The sequence below is a fragment of the Pan troglodytes genome, chromosome 2, assembly GCF_028858775.2.
Source record: "Pan troglodytes isolate AG18354 chromosome 2, NHGRI_mPanTro3-v2.0_pri, whole genome shotgun sequence".
Taxonomy (NCBI): domain Eukaryota; kingdom Metazoa; phylum Chordata; class Mammalia; order Primates; family Hominidae; genus Pan; species Pan troglodytes.
In genome coordinates, this window is record NC_086015.1 from 136,864,436 (window position 1) to 136,887,758 (window position 23,323).

The following is a 23,323-nucleotide window of genomic DNA, read 5'->3' on the forward strand; positions in this document are numbered from 1 at the left end:
CTTCTAAGTTATGAAATATACAAATAATAATACAATGCAAAAAATAGTTTTCAACATTTGATGAAGCCTTGATATTGACATCAACAAATTTCTAATACAGCCTAACAGCAGTATGCAAAAGCTGTATCACCATATCAAGGATCAACAAACCTTTTCTCTAGGGTGCGGAGCCACAGGGGGGTTGGCGAGTGGAAAGGCAATACTGGGGGCTTGAGGCGTAGGGATCAGGTGGCTATCTTTTATGGGAGTTTCCAGTTCTTCAGAGATTGGGTGTTTGGGAGCTTCAGTCACACGTATGTTTCCAGGATCACAGACAGCTGAGGACAATAAAATGCTGCAGTGTGACAGGATCCAAATAAGACTAAAAACAAATTCTAGGAAATATTCTCATCTGTCTTAGTCAAGATGAAGTCAAGCACAAACTCTGGAATGTAAAAAGTACAGGCAAAAAAGTATCCTATCCCCAGAACTTATAAATAAATGCATCCCATCTGCATGTGACAATAATAATAATAATAAAGAAAAAATGCAATTTATTAGCATTAAACACAGCAAGTGTGTTATCTGTGGGCTTCTCCCAACATTTTCTTTAAATACCAAGTTTTCATTGTTAAGTGTAACCCAAATTTGTAACATGAGAGCAATTCTACACTTGGAGAAAAGCAGAAGCAGAGATAAATCTATATATCTAATGTAGGGAGGTCATCATGCAATGTGAAAAAGAAGAAAAGGAAGAAAAAAGATGAGAGATAGGAAAATTTTGTTTTCAAGGTAAAGCTCAAGGAAGAAAAAAAATAGGAGAATTCAGAAAGAAACTCATACAATCCAAAGAACAAATGTAGGTATGTGCTAGGCAGAATTCAAAAGACTTAAATGAAAATAAGATGATAGGAAGAAAAACCAAGCATTAACTCCACAAACACAAAAAGGGTTAGCTAGAATAAAAGAACAATGGTAGACACCATGTCTAGAAAAAAACGCCCAATTCTAAATTTCCAAATTTATGAAAATGTTTTTCAATTTACTGATAAAGTACCTCAATTTACAAATTATTTTTCTGGCTCAAGTTTAAACCAAAACCAGAAATATCTACTAAGTTTTTTTTGTTTGCACATTCAGATCAGAGAACTACAACATGCTCATCTGTTTATTTTCAAGAGGTCAACATGTACTTAATACAAACAAATGCAAAGATTTCTTTCTTGTTACCCTGTTTAGCAATTTCTGAATCATGTAAAGGCTTTTGAAAAGGAGAATCCTCCAAGTTTTGAATGTCAACCTGAAGCTCAGAGTATTGTGTGGGACAACTAGGCCACTGCAAATTGCTGGCAAGCCTTGCTCTCTCCTCCCTTGCTGTAGGGTCATCCCAAATAATCTGTTCATTTTGGGAAGGCTCTGTGTTGACATCAGGTACTGTTTGACGAGACTGCCTAAGGAATAAAAGTGACAGTTTAAATAAACAGCAATAACAAATCCAAACTCATTAAATCCATAAGTTAGACCATAAAAGTTGTGGCTCACCTTTATATGCCCACCATCTAGCACACAGTATGCATTAAAAATATTAAATAAATGAACCTAGGGACATTTTTTTTTTTTTAAAGGTTTAAGGTTTCTTCCAGAAAAGTTATCTGTTTTAGCTAGGAACACATATTTTGACTACATGTCTACGGAACTAAAACTTCAAAGGAGAAATTCAACAGTGTCAAGAAATTTTTTAAAAATACTAAAGTAATTGGTACATTTTAAAATGTGATTTTCCTTAATTATACAGGTTAGGGAAACAGGGTAATGTTTCAAACACTATGGTTACTTTACTTAACAGTAGTTATATTTTTTAATTACTTGAAATTATAAGCACTATGATTACATGGGAGGCTTGCTGTAAAGGCTGCCTTATCAGAAGGGCCTTTTGGCTATTGGTAACCACTTTCCAGAGTCTATGGTGGAACAGCAATATGCTGAATTACAGGGAAGTGCATTTTATGGTGCGATTGTAATGATTCCACGTGAGAGTAAATAGAAGTCCTATAATTTTCTTTATATTCACTCATTCATTCATTCTTAGTAAAAATAATTTACCATAAAACTTACACTGTGGAGAAGCAAAAAAAACAAAAAACAAAAAACAAAAAACAAAACAAAACAAAACACCAAAACCCATAAAACAATTTACCAAAGGAACCCCCAAATAGTTCTTTTGCTTCAAAAATAAAGAATATAGCCTTTTATTCTCACACTATATTTATTTACTCTGATTTGGTACAGGATGTAGGTTCTCTATAATGATAAAACATGATCTGAAGCATATTAAAAAGCTACTTTACTCAGTACTGAGATAATGAACTGCCTCATGTAATACAGTTAGCATAAGATAAATGCTAGTTTATCTTATACTTAATTCAATTAGTCAACTGAAAATACAAGTCCCATAATTCTTATCACACAATTATAGATTTTTTTCTTCTATCACGAAAAAGATGAAGTTATGCAACTGAGCTTAAGTCACATCACACTAGAAACTGTAATCACTTTTTCTAGAAGATAAATTTTACAAGGAGAATACAAAATGCATGCAAAATCCCAACAAAAATAACTTTAAAATTTTACATATTGCATTAGAAAAAGACTCTGAAAAAATATATATGTACTTATTGTTTAATACAAATACTATTGAATACTAATACTAAAGAGCAGAGAGAACTGCCTACTGAATCCATTTCAAATGAGGCAAATTAGATCTTAAAATCATTTCTCAACGGAGGTAATAAAAAGTATCAATCATGCCTCACTGTGAAGCAGGTGCTGCTGTAAGACAAATCTCCATGTCTGTTCCACCTCCGAGTAAGAAATCTAGAACTGCTGGGAGCAAGAGATGGAAGGACAAGCTAGAACGAAAAATCTAGTCAGCAGAGAGCCAAAAGCAATAGATAATACTGGAATATAATATTTATTGTTTGGGCTAAATAAGGCCTAGGCATATAACCCCTTCACTAGTCTTGATATTTAAATTTCCGCTTTTACTGCATATTGGGGAAAAAAAGAAAAAAAAGCTAAATTAGGCCAAGCTCATGGAATTGAGTCGGCAGCAGGTACGTAAATCCTTTCTCTCAAGTCATCTAGTCTTTCTGCCATCAGTGACAGGTACACACCTCAGTGCCTCTAGGACTCTACTTCGTCCACTGCGAGCAGAGCGAGTGCTGTCAGGGGTTGAAGATGCGCTGTTACAACCACTTCTTGAAAGGGAAGTCCTCTGCCCTTGGGGTTTCACTATTGATGTTGCAGACATTATCTCCTGTAACTGCTTCTGAAAGTTCTCTCTCATCTCTAAGGTCTGTGTCAGAACTTGAAACAAACACAAATACACCATTCAAGGTAAGTTCCTCTTTTTTACCATATCTTACATTAACTATTTTGTTTAGACCTGGTTGAACACAAACTTATTGACTTGACATTTACTGAATATTAACTACAGGCTATAGTAATGTACTAAGACTATGAATACTGCAGAACATAAAAAGCAGCCCTTACCACAAGCACTGTATATGAAATAACTAGGAAGCCCTTCAAATACTTTTTTTTTTTTTTTTTTTTGGTGATAGTCTAGCACTGTCGCCCAGGCTGGACAGTGGTGCGACCTCGGCTCACTGCAACCTCCACCTCCCAGGTTCAAGCAATTCTCCCTGCCTCAGCCTCTCAAGTAGCTGGGATTACAGGTGCCCATCACCATGCCGGGCTAATTTTTGTATTTTTTAGTAGAGACGCGGTTTCGCCACGTTGGCTAGGCTGGTCTTGAACTCCTGACCTCAGGTGATCTGCCCACCTCAGCCTCCCAAAGTGCTAGGATTACAGGCATGAGCCACCGTGCCCGGCCCCCTTCAAAGACATTTCATCAAGACCTGTAGTGATTATCCCTCTGTAAAGCTCCCTGCCTGCTTCTGACTCTCATGGTATGTACTACACTCTGAGATGTCTTATAGTCATTTGTGTATGTGTCTGATTTTTTCCAAAGATTCTTTTAATTTTTTAGAGACAGAGTCTTGCTCTGTGGCCCAGGCTGGACTGCAGTGGTATGGTCATAGCTCATTATAACCTCTAACTCCTGGGCTCAAGTGATCCTCCAGCCTCAGCAACCTGAGTAGCTGGCACTACAGGTGTACACTACCACGCCCGGCTAATTTTTTAAATTTTTTGTAGAGACAAGGTCTCACTATGTTGCCCAGGCTGGTCTGGAACCCCTAGCATCAAGCAATCCTCTTGCCTTTGCCTCCCAAAGCTCTGAGATTACAGGTGTGAGCCACCGTGCCCAGACTCCCCAAAGGCTCTTGAAAACACAGACCACAACATACATCCAGCCCTCCACATCCGCCGGTTCTGCATGCATGGATTCAACCAAGTATGAATCAGAAATATTTTAAAGACATAAAAATGAAAAATATCACAATTAAAAGTACCAGTAAAAAAAATAAAATGTAACTATTTACAAAACATTTACAGTGCATTAGGTATTATAAGTAATCTAGAGATGATTTAAAGTATACAGGAGGATGTGCATTGGTTAAATTCAAATCCTATGTCATTTTATACATAAGGAACTTAAGCATCTGTGGATTTTGGTACCTGAGGTAAGTCCTCGGAACCACTGCCACATGGATACCAAGGGACAAGACAACTGTATTTACCTTTGGTTTTCTTTAAAGCCTAAACTCTGGAGTAAGTATTAAATAAATGCATTTGGAATGAACAGAGTGAGACTAACCAAATAGGTAAGTCATAGGGAAAGCTTTGGTAGGTTAGAATGAGTAAGGAAAACAGAACATATTAATTCTATTAAAAGACATCCATGTATAAGGTTATTCACTGCAGTCCTATTTATAAAAGCAAGAAAGTAGAAATAACCTAAATGCCTATTAAGAATGGATGCCTAAACAAAGTGGGACCATTCATAATGAATACAATACAGTTGCCCAAAAAGAAAGAAAAGGGAAGAAAGAAGGAAAGGGAAAGGAAGGGAAGAGGGAAAGGAGAGGAAGGGGGACGGGAAGGAAAGGGAGGGAAGGAAGGAAGAAAAGCAAGAAAGAAAAAGACTAAAGAAGCTCCTAGTTACCTACTGATATAAAACACTCCCCAAGGTAACAAAAAGATCAGCATATGAAATAGCATGTATAGTAGTCCACCATTTATGTTTTTTTTTTTTTTTTTTTGAGACAAGAGTTTTGCTCTTGTTGCCCAGGCTGGAGTGCAATGGCATGATCTCGGCTCACCGCAACCTCCGCCTCCCGAGTTCAAGCGATTCTCCTGCCTCAGCCTCCCGAGTAGCTGGAATTACAGGCATGCAACCACCATGCCCGGCTAATTTTTTGTATTTTTAGTAGAGAAGGGGTTTCTCTATGTTGGCCAGGCTGATCTCGAACTCCCGACCTTGGGTGATCTGCCTGCCTCAGCCTCCCAAAGTGCTGGGATTACAGACGCGAGCCACCATGCCCAGCCTATGTGTTTGTTTTTTTTTTTTTTAATGGGGGAAAAACATATTTACGGCTATATATGCATAAAGCAGCTCTAGAAGGATACATAAGGAACTAATAACACTGGGGGGCTGGAGAATAAGGGTGGAAGAAACTCTTCATATGTCTTTTTGTATCTTTAAAACCATGTGGATATGTTAAAATATATTGTACACATAAGAAAACTTTTTGAAAATCACTCAAAAGAACTGGACCAAAGACTAGATTTTTAAAAAATCACCAACTTCACCTACCTTTAATGGAATAGGGCTGTATCACACTAACTCCATAAAAACCTAGTTTCATAAATTTCATAAGCTTTACACTTAAACTACATAAAACTTTGCAAATTATCACTTAATGATCAGCATGGGACCGCAAATCAATCCTCTAATATATGCTTTGCTTGTATTTAGTAATTTAAACATATTTTACAGCTGGGTGCAGTGGCTCACAAGACAGGAGGATCCTTTCAGCCCAGGAGTTTCAGACCAGTGTGGGCAAGATGACAAGACCCCATCTCCACAAAAAATTGAGGCCTTGTCTCAAAAAAATTTTTTTTAATTAAAAAATAAAATATTTTACCTCCTTTAGAGTCATTCTTTCCACTTCCATTTGATGGTGCTGACTCTTTATTATTGGTGGCCATATTGTCTACATCATTTTCTTCTAAAATCAAAGGATCTGGCTATTGAAAAAGAAAAATTATAAGTTCTCAAACCAAGCCACTGTATAAGGTTTCATAGCAATATATGATTATACCTTTAGCTTAAGAGGAGGTAAATGTATCATCCATATCTCCTACCTCATCATCCTTTGTTGCAGACACAGCTGAGAGTAGTCGACTATTACAGAGTCGGCCATCTTGCACTGCACTGATATCCAAGCTCATTTTGGGATTATAAGTATGCGGATAAAGAGATTCAGGAAGATGTTTACACTCTTGGGCACACTGCAATACAATGGTGTGCTTTAAGACAGGACTGACAAAATCTTAATGAATAGATGATGTTAAGTAGGATAAGGACAAGCAATACATTATACTGTAATATGGCAAAAAGTTCACAAAACTGGTTTGAAAAGTAGTTTACACTGAAAAATTTGCATCATACAAATGACAGATTGTCCTCATGTTTTAAATGTCATATCCACTGAAGTATAAAATCTGAAACCATTCCTGTGCTTTTGCAAAGGTATCAATTACCCTCCAGAGAATACCCAGGAAAAAAAAGAAACACAGATCTAAACTCTATTGATATGTTAAATTTTCCCCAAATAATTATAAACTTTCCATTCATATCACATTTTTAATTAGTACAAGGAAATGGAGAATTAGAAAGAGTATCCATTAAAGATTTGTTAAGTATTTAAGGACTAAAGATCTTAAGTTTTTGATGCCAAAGATCTGAAATGTGTACAGTTAACCAAGACTATTAAACTGGCTTCTAGTTCCATTGACAGTGAAAACTCTTGAGTTAGTGCTCTGAAATAATGTTTGTATACATTTTCAATTAACAGAGACGGGGGGCGGGGGGGGGAAGCACTGCTTACATCTAAAAGCCAGTGCTCGGAAACAATGTGTACTCCTCTTTCTTTTACAGATTTATACTCCCGATTAGTGTCATTTGGCCGCCCTTGATAGATGAAATGAGTCACTGTTTCATCAAAACTCCACCTGAAATAACCAATACAAAAAAACAAATAACCAAGAGAAACATCCTCATTAGTTTAAGATGATTCTTATTTACTGTGAACAGAATATTCTGACCTTCCCAAAACTTTCGGACTAGAGTAAACAAGACCATTAAAATGACAGGCTCAAGCCAAGTGATACATGCCTATAGTCCCAGCTACCCAGGAGGCTGAGGCAGGAGGACACTTGAGGCCAGGAGTTTGAGGCTGTAGTGTGCTATGATCACCCCAGTGAACAGACACTGCACTTCAGCCCAGGCAACACAGCAAGACCCCGCCTCAAGAAAAAAACAGTTAAAAAAATGATGATAGGCTCTATCTTTTTGGACAAATTTTATGCATATATCTGTAGGTATATAAATACAGAGAGAGGTTTAGAAGAATATTCTTTAAAATATTACTTTCTTCTTTATGCTTTTCTGAATTGTTTCAATTTTCTTTGATAAAGAATATCACTTTTACAGTAACCATAAAGGTATTTCAAATTAATAAATTGCAAAGCATCCAACTTGCCCTCCAGTTGCTGGCAGTCACTATTCATTGTATGCCCCAAAACAGACTATATATATTTTACACATCATTATCTCATCCATTCCTCACAACAATCCTAACACTGGTATTATTACATTAATCTTAAAGATAAAAGAACTAAGGGACATGGTTCAGTACCCTGTTCAAGGATACTCAATGAGTAAATGATAGAGATAACTTTGACTTCAAAAGCCATGCTCTTAACTATTATATTATGCTGTGATCTCCTAATTCTTCCTATTCAATATTCTCTCTTTTTTTGAGACAGCGTCTCACTCTGTCACCCAGGCTGGAATGCAGTGGCACGATCTTGGCTCACTGCAATCTCCACCTCCCGGGTTCAAGCAATTCTCCTATCTCAGCCTCCTGAGCAGCTGGGATTATAGGCGTACGCCACCACGCCCAGCTAATTTTTGTATTTCTAGTAGAGACGGGTTTTCACCATATTGGGCAGGCTGGTCTCGAACTCCTGACTTCAAGTGATCCACCCGCCTTGCCCTCCCAAAGTGCTGGGATTACACGCATGAGCCACCGTGCCCGGCCGCTATTCAATATTCTCTTGACCTGGGAAACATCAAGTAAAAACCAAAGGGTAGGTAAAAATTATATTTCTAAATACAATCACCAAAATAAACAGAATTTTATCCTTAGGGACACTTAATATTTTCCATTTTCTAAGTAAGGAATATCTCTGAACTTTTTAAATAGACAAATGAATTAAGAAGCTGGGTGCAGTGGCAGTGGCTCATGCCTGTAATTCCAGTACTTTGGGAGGCCAAGGCAGGTGGATCACCTGAGGTCGGGAGTTTGAGACCAGTCGACCAACATGGAGAAACCACATCTCTTCTAAAAATACAAAATTAGCCGGGTGTGGTGGCGCACGCCTGTAATACCAGCTACTCAGGAGGCTGAGGCAGGAGAATCGCTTAAACCCAGGAGGTGGAGGTTGTGGTGAGTCGAGATTATGTCACTGCACTCCAGCCTGGGCAACAAGAGCAAAACTCCCTCTCAAAAAAAAAAAAAAAAAGAATTAAGAAAAAGAAGTAAGAAGTACTATTGCCTCCTAAGTTATATTATAAAAATCTCTATTTCCTACTGACCATGTATCCTAAAACATAACAATAAAAATACACCTTGCCTAATTTGTTAGTTCTCAGAATAACTGTCTCCCTTTCTGCTGTAGTGGTATATTATCAAGATAATTCAGAAAAACAGAGGAGTATTTTTGCCTGAATCAATTTGGTTTACCAGTCAACTCCACTATGACAATATGGAAACCATGAGTTTCAGTCTTCAGAGGCCATTCAAGAACAGACTGTCAGTGGCTGTAGATGGTTTACATCAGGGTTTGGCAAATTTTTTCTTAAAAGGCCAGATAGTAAATATTTTAGACTTTGCAGGCCAAACAATCTCTTTTGCAACTGCTCAACTTTTGTCTTGTATGTGAAAGCAGCCATAGGCAATTTGTAAGTGAAAAGGCATTGCTGTATTCCAATAAAACTTTACTTACAAAAACAGATGAACCAGCCCATACACCCTTGGTCTAGATCAGCGGTTTCAGCAAAAGTGTTACTTCAGGGGTTATTTTGGACATTTGTGAGGGTGATTTTGGTTGTTACAATGTGTGTTTGTATGTTGGAGGGTGCTACTAGCATGCAGTGGGTAAGGTACAGGATGCTGGAAATTCTGGGGAACAGTCATACATATAATTATGTCATATCTTGCATGATATTCTAATGTCCCGACAAATTCACGTATGTAAAAAAAAGTTGTTTATAATTAGTTGAGTCTAGAACCTGTTCGACATATAAACAAGTTATTTTTTTGCAGTTTTAATATACACTAATATTACAAAAATGTGACTACTGTATAAATTGATGGAAGACCACTGCTACTTATGGTATCTGAGTCCCCAGATCGGTCTCAGCCTTGGGACTGTTGGATTTGTGGTGCCTTTACATAGGTGTACAAACGTATTAATACTCCATTGTTTTCTAGTGTAGTCAGCCTTAGGCATTATACATAACTGAACATATATCTTTTCTATATTATGCACCTTCTATTTCTCCTATGCATCACAGAGTGCTGTACTGTCTGCTACTTTTCTAAATTATAAAAGTAGGTAGGTTATATTTATATTCATTTTAATAGAGGGAATGTTACACAAATATTTGTAATAAAATGAAGATGCTGCATCTGATTTGTTGCAAAGATCGGGCCTACATGTTTAACTGTCTGAAGGCAGAAGACAGTATCCGATGATCTCTTTGGGACAGTCTGGTCCTAGATCATGGAAGGGAACATTTGGAACAACTTCACTTGAGAACTGCTTTACTCTATGCATATATAAATATCTAACCTCTGCATATTATAAGGCTCTTCCCTTTATCAATTACCAATCCATTTCAGGAAAGGATTTAATATAAACTTTAATGAAATGCAATGGTTAAATTCTGTTTAGGAATTTCAGTAATAAATTCTATTTTTTATACTGAGAGGAATGGCATTTAAAATCGTATAAAAACATACATCCTATATGTTCCCTTGAAAGTCTTATATCATGTCTACATCAAAACAGAATAAACAAGGAAACATTCAATTTTGAGGAAAAAAAAAATATACACACACCCCTTGTAGGGCTACTATGAGAATGAAACGAGATAATGCTCAGCAACTGGCAATAGGTAACATAATAGGTAATTAGATAATAACAGATAAGATTACATAACAATTTATAATAGGTAATACAAATATACCGTAGAAGAGCTTCACTATTTCAAATGGATGTACCAAACACTAAGATGCTTATATGTATTACAGATCAATTTTACTTCTATATTTTCCTGTCCTAATTTCTTTATCAAATAGAAAACAAACTGAAATAAGAGTTACCAAAGGGGAAGATGAAACTAATCATATTCCTGCAATGGTTCATCATTTGTTAAACAAATTCTTATGATATCTGTGAATGGCTGAACACAAGTTATCAACAAAGCAAGCATTACAGCTAGTGGAGGAGTACAGTCAACTCAGGACTGGCTGAAATAGGTAAGAGATTCTCAATTCTGGATATTGATGCCATTTGTGCTAGAGATCTGTTTTCAGCTTAGGCTGTCAGGTTGACTGAAGAAAAATCTGATAATCTAAGTCTCCAAAGTTTAAAAAAAAAAAAAGATAATGAAAACATGCTCAAAAAAGACTATCTTAATAAAGGAGGCTGCCAAAGTACTTAGTACTACTCCCAGAGGGCTCTAATCTGAAAAATCACTAGTAAAAATAAACTTAATCTCAGATCCAGATGTATTACTATTAATAGACTCTAAACTCCTTGAACACAGGGATTCTTTTAGACTATACTGATCATTCATGGATCCCAGGTTTCTAGAATAGTTACTGGCATAAAATAGGCTCTCCAATATTTGTTGTGCATACCCTAAAAAATATACATTATATACATATAAGAGTGAATTGATACGTGAGAGGCTATTTTCAACAGATGTGGTAAATTAAAAATCAACTGGAGAGATTTTGTAGATAAAGACGCATGAAACAAAATAAATGTATTCTTGTAGATGCTCACAATAGCTTTAGGTTTCCTTAGAAATTTCAGTCATATCACCATGAAACAGAAAGATGTGCCAACTACCTGTAATCTGCTCCTAGAGAGGCTGCGATCCCATTTAGTTCACTCTGCTTTTTACCGAGTTTTTTACTAACACATACCACTACTTTGTGAAGTGGCTTTGGGGCTTCTTCCTGTCCATGGAAAATAAAAGAAACAGATCAGTCATTATTGTTTGAAATGTTATCTAAAACTTCCTTTTAATAAGAGAACTAATCCTACCTTCTCTGACTGGGCCTCTTTCAGCTGAGGGCTGGCAGAAAGAGCGACAGCATTTCGAGAGCTATTTGCCAAAGCAAGTTGCAAGTTTTTGACAATAACTTCTGAGAGTGGCGTACTCAGTTTCCTTTTCTGTTGGCTGGGACGTCCTGGAGTTTCCAAGGCTGCAAGTGCATCCTATACATATGAAGGAGAGAGAGAGACGGAGAAAAGAAGAGAGAGAGAGAGAGAAGCAAGATGGGTTAATAGGACAGGAAAAAGAAAGAGGAGGAGAGAGGGGTAAAGAGAGAGAAGGGGAAGAATCCTCAAAACTAATGGATTACAGTTTAACTTCCTCTAGTTTTCCTCCAAATAACAAGAAAAAGAATATAATCAAATCCATATACTGTGAACAAAAATTCCATACTGTCCAGCAAATTGGTTCAAAGAGACTAACAAGCTTATATTTTCAGCAGTGCTTGTCTCTTACCTGAATCTTAGAGTTGAATTTGAAAACAAAACAAAACAAAAAAACCCAGAAGGAAACAAATAAGCAACGACAGATATAATCAAGAAATGGATTATAAGGAAGGTTAGAAAGTCAAAATGAGCTGAGAATTTAAAAAAAAAAATCTTCAAAAGTTCAAAATATATTCCTGTTCTAAAGCCACCAACAGTTCCCTCCTGAAAGGAAGCTACTGTTGTCCAAATGGCTTGCTCATTCTCTTTTGCATGTGTATAGTATTCCATGTATGTATCAGAATGTATTTAACCTGTGTACAACTGATAAGCTTTCGGTTAACAGTCTTTTGCAAGTATAATGATGCAATGAATAACCTTGTACACAAACCATTTTGCACACACAAGAGTAAAGGAAACCTTTTAAGCAAAATGTATCTACCAGCCCAGTGCAGTGGCTCCTGTCAGTAATCTCAGCTACTCCAGAGAAGTTGAAGCAGGAAGACAGCTCAAGGCCAGGAGTTTTGAGACGAGTCTGGGAAACACAGTTAGACCCGATTTCTTTTAAAAAAAACTAAAAAAACAAGACCAACATGTATCTACCAATGTTGACATTTTCATGAGCAAAGTATGAGTGTGTGTGTTTTCCAAACGTGCTTGATATCACAGTAATCAGATTTTTCTTTTTTGACAATCTGATAAGACTATGCTTTAATTTTCTACTCTTTTATACTGAATGAGGTTAAATATCTTTATATGTGTGTGTGTGTGTGTGTGTGTGTGTGTATATATATTTTTGAGACGGAGTCTCGCTCTGTCACCCAGGCTGGAGTATAATGGCGCGATCTCGGCTCACTGCAACCTCTGCCTCCTGGGTTCAAGCGATTCTCCTGCCTCAGCCTCTCGAGTAGCTGGGACTACAGGCATGCAGCACCATGCCTGGCTAATTTTTCGTATTTTTAGTAGAGACAGGGTTTCACCATGTTGCTCAAGCTGATCTCGAACTCCTGACCTCATCATCCACCTGCCTTTGACTCCCAAAGTGCTGGGATAACAGGCGTGAGCCACCGCGCCTGGCTATATGTATATTTATATCTAATTTTTTGTGATAACTATCTGCTCCTATCCTTTGCCCATTTTTCTACTGGGTTGTTAGTTTTTTTTTAATATATTCGCTTGTATGAATATACTTTTATATTCATTTGTATGAATTTATATGTGCATGTATCAACTGTGATATAATACCCACGTATTTATTTTCAATTTATCATTTGTCAAATTTTTGCCATGGAGCTTTTTTTTTTTTCAGAGATGGAGTCCTGCTTTGTCACCCAAGCTGGAGTACAGTGGCATGATTATAGGTCACTATAACTTCTAACTCCTGGGTTCAAGGATCCTCTCACCTCAGCTTCCCAGGTAGCTGGGACTCCAGATGCACAACCCTGTGCTCAGCTAATTTTAAAATTTTTCATAGCGACAGGGTCTTGCCGTCTTTCCCAGGCTGGTCTCAAACTCCTAGGCTCAAGCAATCCTCTCGCCTTGGCCTCCCAAAGTGCTGGGATTACAGGTGTGAGTCACCGTGCCTCACTGTAATTTTTTTGTTTTTTGAGACAGGGTCTTGCTCTCTTGCCCAGAACGGACTGCAGTGGCTCAATCTTAGTTCACTGCAACCTCTGCCTCCAGGGCTCAAGCAATCCTCCCTTGTCAGCTGGGACTATAGGCGTGTGCCATCACACCCAGTTAGAGAATTTTCAATGCTGTCAAATTCATACGAATCTTCTATTTCTTTTGGAGTGTATGTTATAGTTAGGCCTTCCCCACACTAGGATTATTTTAAAAAGAAACTCATGACATGTTTGGGAATTTTTATGGCTTCATTTCTTATGTTTAAATCTGATCATCTAGGCTGGGTGTGGTTGTTCACACTTGTAATTCCAACACTTTGGGAGGCCAAGGCAGAACTGCCTGAGCCCAGGAGTTCTAGACCAGCCTGAGCAACATGGTGAGACTCTACCTCTCCAAAAAACACAATTAGCTGGGCACAGTGTCATGTACCTGTAGTCTGAGTTACTCCAGAGGCTGAGGTGGGAGGACTGCTTGAGCCCAGGAGGTCAAAGCTGCAGTGAGCCACGATGCCACTGAACTCCAGCCTAAGTGATAAAGTGAGATCCTATTTCAAGAAAAACCCCAAAAGTTGATCATCTAAAAAGTATTCTGATGTAAAGTGTGAGCTTTAATTACAAATGTATTTTCAGATGGCTACCTAATTGTCCAATTTGAATGCCACCTTTATTACATAATAAATTCCCCTATTTGTGGAGTATAATCTTATGCACTAACTTGATTATTCACGTGACACCACACTGCTTTAATTACTGCAACTTTATAGGAGGTTTTAATAAACGGTAAGGCTACTGCCTACCTGCAATTATACTTTTCAGATTTTTTAAAATATTGTTTCTGCTTGCATTTTTTTCTAGGACCTACATTACCTTTTGATATGGTTTGGATTTGTGTCCCCACTCAAATCTCATGTTGAACTGTAATCCCCAGTGATGGAGGAGGAGCCTGGTGGCAGGTGACTGGATTATGGGGGCGGATTTCCCCCTTGCTGTTCTTGTGATAATGAGTGAGTGCTCATGATATCTGGTTTGAGATGGAGTCTCACTCTGTTGCCCGGGCCATGGCGCGATCTTGGTGCAATGCAATCTCTGCTTCCTGGTTCAAGTGATTCTCTTGCCTCAGTCTCTCAAGTAGCTGGGATAACAGGCATGTGCCATCACACCCGGCTCATTTTTATATTTTTAGTAGAGATGGGGTTTCGCCATATTGGCCAGGCTGGTCTTGAACTCCTGACCTCAGGTGATCCACCCACCTTGGCCTCCCAAAGTGCTGGGATTACAGGCGTGAGCCACTGCGCCTGGCTGATATCCAGTTGTTTAAAAGTGTGTGGCATCTCCCCCCGCTATCTTTTCCTCCTTCTCCAGCCATGAAAGACGTGCTCACTTCCACTTCACTTTCGACCGTGATTGTAATTTTCCTGAGGCCTCCCCAGTGGTGCTTCCTGTACAGCCTGTGGAACTGAGTCAATTAAACCTCTTTTCTTTATAAAGTTGGACGTGGTGGCTCGCGCCTGTAATCCCAGCATTTTGGGAGGCTGAGGTGGGTGGATCACTTGAGGTCAGGAGTTTGAGACCAGCCTGCCCAACACAGTGAAACCCCGTCTCTACTAAAAATACAAAAATTAGCTGGGTGTGGTGGTAGGCGCCTGTAATCCCAGTTACTTGGGAAGCTGAGGCAGCAGGATTGCTTGAACCCAGGAGGCGGAGGTTGCAGTGAGCCGAGATCATGCCACCGCACTTCAGCCTGGGTGACAAGAGCAAGACTCCATCTCAAAATAAAAAAATAAAAATAAGAATAAATTACTCGGTCTGGGGTAGTTCTTTATAGCAATGTACAAACAGATTAATATACCTTTATAGATCTTGACAATGTTTAAATCTATTTTGCAAGAACATGGTAAGTCTTTCTATATGCTAAACTTTTTAAAATTTCTTCAAAGCATTTTAGAGGATTCCTTATATAAAAATCAGAAGCTCCCATACCACATCTATCTGCCTTCAGCACACGTGCCACTAGTACCTTCCTCTACTTAAGAAGTAGATCCCAATGCCTCTCAGACTCAAGCCTCCTGCAAGTCTTCCTTCTCTCATCTGCATCATCAATTGGCTCTCTAATGGCAGTTACACTGGCATATAGTTATTTCTTCTTCTTCTTTTTTTGAGACAGGGTCTCAGTTTGTCACCCAGGCTGGAGTACAGCGGCATGATCACTGCCCACTGCGTCCTCTATCTCCTGGACTCAAGCAATCCTCCTGCCTCCGCCTCCCAACTAGCTGGGGCTACAGACGTGCACCACCACACCCAGCTAATTTTTGTGTATTTTGTAGAGACAGGGTCTTGCCATGTTGCCCAGATTTGTCTTGAAATCCTGGACTCAAGTGATCCTCCCGTCTTGGGCTCCCAAAGTGCTGGGATTATGGGCATGCACTACTGAGCCTGGCTATTTCTTCCACCTTAAAAAGAAAACCTTCTTTTGACCCTACTTTGCCCCATAACTACAACTCCATTTCTTGGCTCCCCTTTATGGCAAGATTCCTTCAAAAATCGTTGTTTACACTCAATGTCTCCGATTCCTCTCATTTCTTTATGAACCCACACCAGCTTCCACCTCCATCATGCCACCAAAACCCTTATTGTTATGATGACGCCATTGACCTTCATAATGCTCAATCCACTGGCCAATTTTCTATTCTCACCTTTCTTTATCTTAGAGCAGTCCTGGACATAGTTAACCCCTCCTCCCTCTTTGAAATACTTGGCTCTTTGAAATAAGCTCTAGGCTTTCCTCTTCTCTTATAGCTCCTTCTCAGTCTCCTTTGCTGGTTCCTCCTCTAAAGGTGAGCACCTCAAGGTGTTGCTTAGAACTCTTTTCTTTGGCTGGATGTGGTGGCTCACACCTGTAACCCCAACACTTTGGGAGGCCAAGGCAGGAGGATTGCTCAAGTCCAGGAATTTAAGGCCAGTCTGAGCAATGTGGTAAGATCCCCGTATCTACAAAAAAATTAAAAATTAGCCAGGTGTGGTGATATGCACCTGAAGTCCTAGTTGCTTTGAAGGCAGAGGTGGAAGTATTGCTTCAGTCCAGAGGTCAAGGCTATAATGGGCTGTGATCATGCCACTACACTCCAGCCTGGACGACATAGCGAGACCTTGTCTTAAACACAACAAAACAAAACAAAACCTTTTTCCTTTCTTTGCCTTCTCCTACTCTCTTGGCATCTATTCTCACATGGCTTTACACATTACCTACAAACTCAGAACCCCAAATTTTTATCTCCAGCCCAAACCATTCCTCAAACTTCCAGCGTTATTTGCAACTGCCTATTTAACAACTACTTGGATATCTAATAGGCATCTCAAACTTAATGTGTCTAACATGTGAACTCTTGATCTTTAGGCTCCAATCCCAACCTGTTCTGTTAAACTCAGTTTGGACTGGCAACTCCATTCTTCTCATCTCTCAGACCAAAAATTTGAAAAGAATCAAATTTTAAAACCTACCATGTATTGTGGAAAACTGATTTCAAATGATTGAGAATTCTTAACATCTAGACATCCTCGTAAAACTATTTGAGTTCAAAGATAAAAGAAAAGGCCAGATGTTGTGGCTCATGCCTGTAATCCCAGCACTTTCAGAGGCCAAGGCAGGCAGATCACTTGATATCAGGAGTTCAAGGTCAGCCTGGCCAACATGGCAAAACCCCATCTCTACTAAAAATACAAAAATTAGCCAGGTGTGGTGGCGCATGCCTGTAATCCCAGCTACTCGGGAGGCTGAGGCAGGAGAATCGCTTGAACCTAGGAGGCAGAGGTTGCAGTGAGCTGAGATTGTGCCACTGCACTCTAGCCTGGGTCCTGGGTGACAGAGCGAGACTCTGTCTTAAAAAAAGAAAGAAAAAAAAAAGATAAAAGAAAAATCCACATGACCTCCAGGCAAAAAGATGAAATAACTTCCAAAGACAAGTAATTTAATTAGATTGGCATCAGATTTTTTTTCAAAAACAACACATACAAAGCAAGGCAGTAGTGGAAGAGCATTTTCAGGAAACTCAAGAAAAAAAACTGCAAGCTAAGAATAGTACATCCAAACAATTTGTAGAAGAAGCAAGGCCACAGCAAAAGTTATAAACATGCAGAACTCAAGGAACACTGTACACGTGTGTACACACAGATTCCTGAGGAACCTACTAGAAAATGAACTTCATCCTACCAAAAGTGACAGGTAAGCTTCAAAAAGAAGAGTACACATTTCATATATTCGATTGTAGAGTTAAGACCAAAACGAGGGTGGGGTCTGTGGGTTGAAAAAATGTATTTTCCCTCCTGACAAAGTAAAAAAATATGCAATGAAAAATAGAAGAGAGAAAAGGGGGAAAGAGAATAAGATCTTCTATATAGGCAATTAGTGGGAGTCAAAAATATAATTTAAAACTGACAAATAATAAAGAATACTATTTAAGTAAGAAGAGGTATGCATCATCATGCCCAGCTAATTTTTCCAACTTTTTGTAGATGTGGGGTCTCACCATGTTGCCCAGGCTGGTGTCCAACTCCTTGCCTCAAGTGATCCACCTCAGCCTCAATGTGCTGGGATAACAGGCATGAGCCACTATGTCCAGCCATCCTTGTACTTATTTCTTTTTGAGATAGGGTCTTGCTCTGTCACTCAGGCTGGAGTGCAGTGGTAGGATGATAGCTCACTGCAGCCTCAAACTCCTGGGCTCAAGCCATCTTGCTGCCTCACCCTCCTGAGTTCTAGGACTATAGGTGCACTCCACCAAGCCCAGCTAATTAAAAAAAAAATTTGTTAGAGATGGCGGTCTCACTATATTGCCTAGACTGGTCCAGAACTCCTGGTCTCAAGTGAGGCTCCCACCTCAGCCTCCCAAAGTGCTGGGATTACAGGTGTTGAGCCACCACGCCCAGCCCCTTGTACCACTTTTATTTTGCAACTTTTTGTAAGTTAGAAATTATTTTGAAGTAAAAAGTGAAATAAAACAACTTATAATAGCAAGTATCAGCAAAGATGAGGAACACTGGGTACACTCAACACACTACTGGGTGGAAGCATAAACTGGTATAATCACTTTGGCAAAAAATTTGTCATTCTCTACTGAAGCTGAAATATAACCCAACAATTTCACTTCCAGGTATATACCACATAGTAACACACACACATAGACTCCAAGAGACACGCACAAGAATGTTCACAGTAAAATTATTTTGTAAGGGCAAAAAACTAGTAACCAACTAAATGCCCATCAACAGTACACTGGAAATGTAAATTCTGTATATCCATACAAAGGAATAAATAAATGAACTATATTTGCATGCAGCAAAACAGACAAATCTAAATAAGGGTTAAAGAACAATAAAAAAAAAAACAGACTCAAAAGAATACATACTATGATTCCACATATTTAAAAGTCAAAAACAAGCATAACAAAACTATAGTATTAGAAGTCAGGAGTATACTTTAGGGAGGAAGCAGCGATGGAGCCACAAGGAAGGGTTTACAGTACTGACCATGGTCTCTATCTGAACGTGTATAGTGGCTTCCCAATGATTAACCCTGATAGTTCATTAGCAGTATATTTATTGTACTGCTCTGATGTATATTAATTAAAAATTAAGTTTAAATAAGTGGTGAGTTTTTTTGGGGGGGGGCAAGGGTGAGGCCTAATAGATGGTCAATTTTGTGATTATTCCATGGGCCCTTTCATGTTTTAAGTAAAGAATTCAACATACCACATATTATATCAGTTTGAGGATGATAATAAGATTATCATCTGATTATAAGATTATAGATGAAGCATTATAATGCTTATAAGATTATAAGATGAAGCATTATTTATGTGCCATCAAAAAAGAAAGAAAAAAGAGGAAAAACACTGCTCAATAAACTATGACTCTAAACAATAAAATCTTTAAATGTGTTTTTTGTACTGAGGCTATTCAGAACTATCAGCTTTCCACTGCAAAACTTTTATTGCAAAGTATCTATATAAGAATGGTCTCAATGACTGAAAATATCTCTACTATTTTCTTGCCCACCAATATTATTACATTTGCTCTTCAGAGAGTCTGTGAGCTATGACACTTTAGAGATCATCTGGATTTTATAGATGAGAATAATGAAGCCGAAAGAGGTTGACTTGCTTTTAAAAGGCAGTAGGAGGCAAAGAAGAGGCTTGATCCTACACCTCACAGTTCCCAAGACTGATTTTCCTCTATGTCTTAAGGGATATGGACCTGAGTATTAATCACAGTACAAAATGTTACCTCAGAAGAGATTTCATGTGAAAACTTAGAATTTTGAGTTTAATAGTAAAGACACATTTTTTTTCATGTGCGTCACTGGAATTCTGACCAAAAATAAAGGCATAAATTAGCCTGGGGAAAACTGTCCTGGATATCAATTAATATTTATTTTCTGAATATGAATAATCTATAAACTTTTTAGTAAGTCTGCTCCAAAACACAATAAAAATTATTAAAATATTGCTTCTAAATACCCTACAAGCAAAAATATCAACACGTGAATGAGTAAAATAATTCTTCAAAAGTTCGTGGATAAAGAAATCATAGACAGTGGGTTTGAACAGCCACTTAAGAGGTCAAAAGCTACTAAAGAAATAATGATGAAAATCAGTTTTGGAAAAATCAAAGAAAATTATTTGGAAGATTACATTAGCCCCTGATTTACAAATGCATTTTTCAGAAAGGGAGCCATACTACAATGCTCACGAGATCAAACTAAAACACAGACTTAACTCATGTCTTTACAGGAAACAATTCAAGTAAGGTGATATACACACATTTTCAGAAGGCAAATCCTGGGTGTACTCTGAGAACCAATATATAAAGTAGCAGTGTGTTTACATGTTATAGTTTATAAAGTGATTTCATCATTTGATCTTTATAATCTATGAATTTTCAGAGCAAATATTATCTTCTTTGTATGAAAAAACAAACTGAAGCTCAGATATGTTAAATGATTGGCCTAGTCATACAGTTCAAGATCGATCCAGTACTTGAACCCAGATGTCCTAATTTCACACCATATTTATCTATAGCTGTTACCTTAACCCTAAATGTATACTAGGACTCAAAACGTTCAAACTCAGTAACATAAATCTACTTGCCAATGTCTCTGGAAAACTTATTACTACACTTCAGAGGTGATGCCAAATTTGGTGCTTTAACTTTATAAATGGTAAAACTGTTAACTCTGGGACCACTGCCTATAAACCTTACCTTCACATCAAAGGAAGGCTTGAAGAGTTTGTCCTTGGACAGGAATTTTGATGGTGTATCCAGGTGTAACGAGGGCTCCTTCTGAAGTGGTTGTCCTACTGCTGGGGAGGCTGCGACCTGTCTGGCATGTTGTGAGACCACAGCACGGAAAGCTTTACTCTGAAAGCGGTTCATATCTAAAGGTGTAACGACGGTTTTTCTGTGAGTTTGCAGGCGTGTGCCAGGATGCTCTGCAGTATCTGAATTTAGATTGATTCCATTTGTTATTTCTGTTTCCAAACTTCGTTCTAGAGATTTAAAATGAAAAGAAACAAATATGAGCCACTAATGCCCACTTTTTCCCGGTACACAAGAAGTAATATTTTATACTGTTTTCTTTCCTTTCTTTCTTGCATAACTCCTGGGCTCAAGAGATCCATCTACCTTGGCATCCTAATCTGTTAGTTTTCATGTCAATTCTCAGGTACACTTTAAATCACAAAATTATATACCTACTTTCCAAGAAACAAACCAGATTATGCATTAAATATATGTTGAGTTAGACAAGCACATTAACTGAAAAAATAAAAATAGATTTCCTGTTTCATCTTGCTATGTCTCAATAAGCCTATTTGCCAAAAATTGTTATCAGTGAATGTCTTTCTAGTCAATGACAGAGTAAAAAGAAAATCTCAATTACAGGTACTCAGAGTTAACTACAGTCTAGTTTTGGAAAGTCCTTAATCAAATTTTAATATGACATGAACATCACTTAGCCTCAGTCATAAAATTACCAGTCTGTCTGGCAAAATAAGTAATGACTCTGAGAGGTATTCCCAAGCTGCTGATATGTCCCTGAAGTTTGCCCATGGATGCTATTATCTTACAAGAGAGGGTACTGTATTCTTCCACCTCTGCCTTCCACCTTTTTTCAACATTTAACAAAAAACCTTATTAGATAGCTACTCCATGCCAGGCCTAGTGTTAGACATGGGAAATACAGAATTCACAAGACATGCATGTTCACTGCCTTTCTGGAACTTTAAATTTAGCAGGAAGACACAAAATAAACAACCATTATAACACTGAGGTAAGAGATAAAAGGGATGATACAGAGTGTCATGGTGAAACAAAAAACATTATACCAAGACAAAGGCCATACTTGGTGAGTCAAGAATGCTTCCCAAGACAGTGTGGCGATTCCTCAAAGATCTAGAACTAGAAATACCATTTGACCCAGCCATCCCATTACTGGGTATATACCCAAAGGATTACAAATCATGCTACTATAAAGACACATGTACACATATGTTTATTGCAGCACTATTCACAATAGCAAAGACTTGGAACCAACCCAAATGTCTATCAATGATAGACTGGATTAAGAAAATGTGGCACATATACACCATGGAATACTACGCAGCCAGAAAAAAGGATGAATTCATGTCCTTTGTCGGGACATGGATGAAGCTGGAAACCATCATTCTGAGGAAACTATCACAAGGACAGAAAACCAAACACCGCATGTTCTCACTCATAGATGGGAATTGAACAGACACAGGGCAGGGAACATCACACACCGGGGCCTGTCGTAGGATGGGGGGATGGGGGAGGGATAGTATTAGGAGAAATACCTAATGTAAATGACGAATTAATGGGTGCAGCAAACCAACATGACACATGTAATACATATGTAACAAACCCCCATATTGTGCACATGTACCCCAGAACTTAAAGTGTAATAATAATTAAAAAGAAAAAATGAAAGGCTTCCCAGGGAAAGTGGTATCTTAGCTGAGAACTGAAAGATAAGCAGGAAGAGCAGGCAACTGTGAGGTGGTCTACAGGAAACATGCAGAAGCCCAAAGATAAGAGGAGAGATAGCATGTTAATTACATAGTGTGTTACTATGAGCCATAGAAAGAATCAACCGTAAATAGGAGCCAAGCTTACATCTGCAGACTTCAAACACTGAGACCCTCACTGCACCCAATGTGAAAAGCAAAAATCAATGACCTTTCCTAAACACAAGCATTGGCACATTTATATCCCAGAAACCATCTAGTTGTAAATATATATAAAAGAACAGAATAAAAGTATTAACCTTCTTTAGATGAATTTTCAATCAGAAAATGGCTTTCGTCTGCTCTCTTTCCCGTTCTAGCAGTCTCCAACAGCCAAGCTATAGTAACTGCAGGTAAATTCCACTTCTTTGCAGCTTCATATTTAGAGCCACCACGTTCTTTCAGTATAAGATGAGTACTGGCAAACATGCCTTTCTTTGCATTGGATTTGCGAACAAAGTATTCTTGAACACTGAAATTTATGTTTAAAGAAGTGGAAATGGTCACATATACAATTAACCCGCAAAACTAACAAAATTTCCAACACAACAGTGTGGTTAGAGATCATGTAAGTATAAAAAAAAATACTGATTAAAAGTTGGTTTACTCTATCTG

The 23,323-nt window shown here is 38.2% G+C and overlaps 1 protein-coding gene across 3 annotated transcripts in view; it reads right to left on the reverse strand.

Annotated features, from left to right (window-relative positions):
• TOPBP1 (DNA topoisomerase II binding protein 1) overlaps positions 1–23,323 on the reverse strand; it is a 61,491-nt gene that overhangs the window by 16,476 nt on the left and 21,692 nt on the right. For all 3 annotated transcript variants that reach the window (XM_063806230.1, XM_009446506.5, XM_516761.9), the window contains 10 exons: positions 22,969–23,180; positions 20,886–21,172; positions 11,572–11,745; positions 11,374–11,483; positions 7,056–7,179; positions 6,310–6,456; positions 6,090–6,192; positions 3,153–3,345; positions 1,210–1,430; positions 151–317 (listed from right to left, as the gene is read on the reverse strand). In XM_063806230.1, the coding sequence (XP_063662300.1) occupies positions 151–317; positions 1,210–1,430; positions 3,153–3,345; positions 6,090–6,192; positions 6,310–6,456; positions 7,056–7,179; positions 11,374–11,483; positions 11,572–11,745; positions 20,886–21,172; positions 22,969–23,180 (1,738 nt within the window). The remainder of the gene's footprint in view (positions 1–150; positions 318–1,209; positions 1,431–3,152; positions 3,346–6,089; positions 6,193–6,309; positions 6,457–7,055; positions 7,180–11,373; positions 11,484–11,571; positions 11,746–20,885; positions 21,173–22,968; positions 23,181–23,323) is intronic.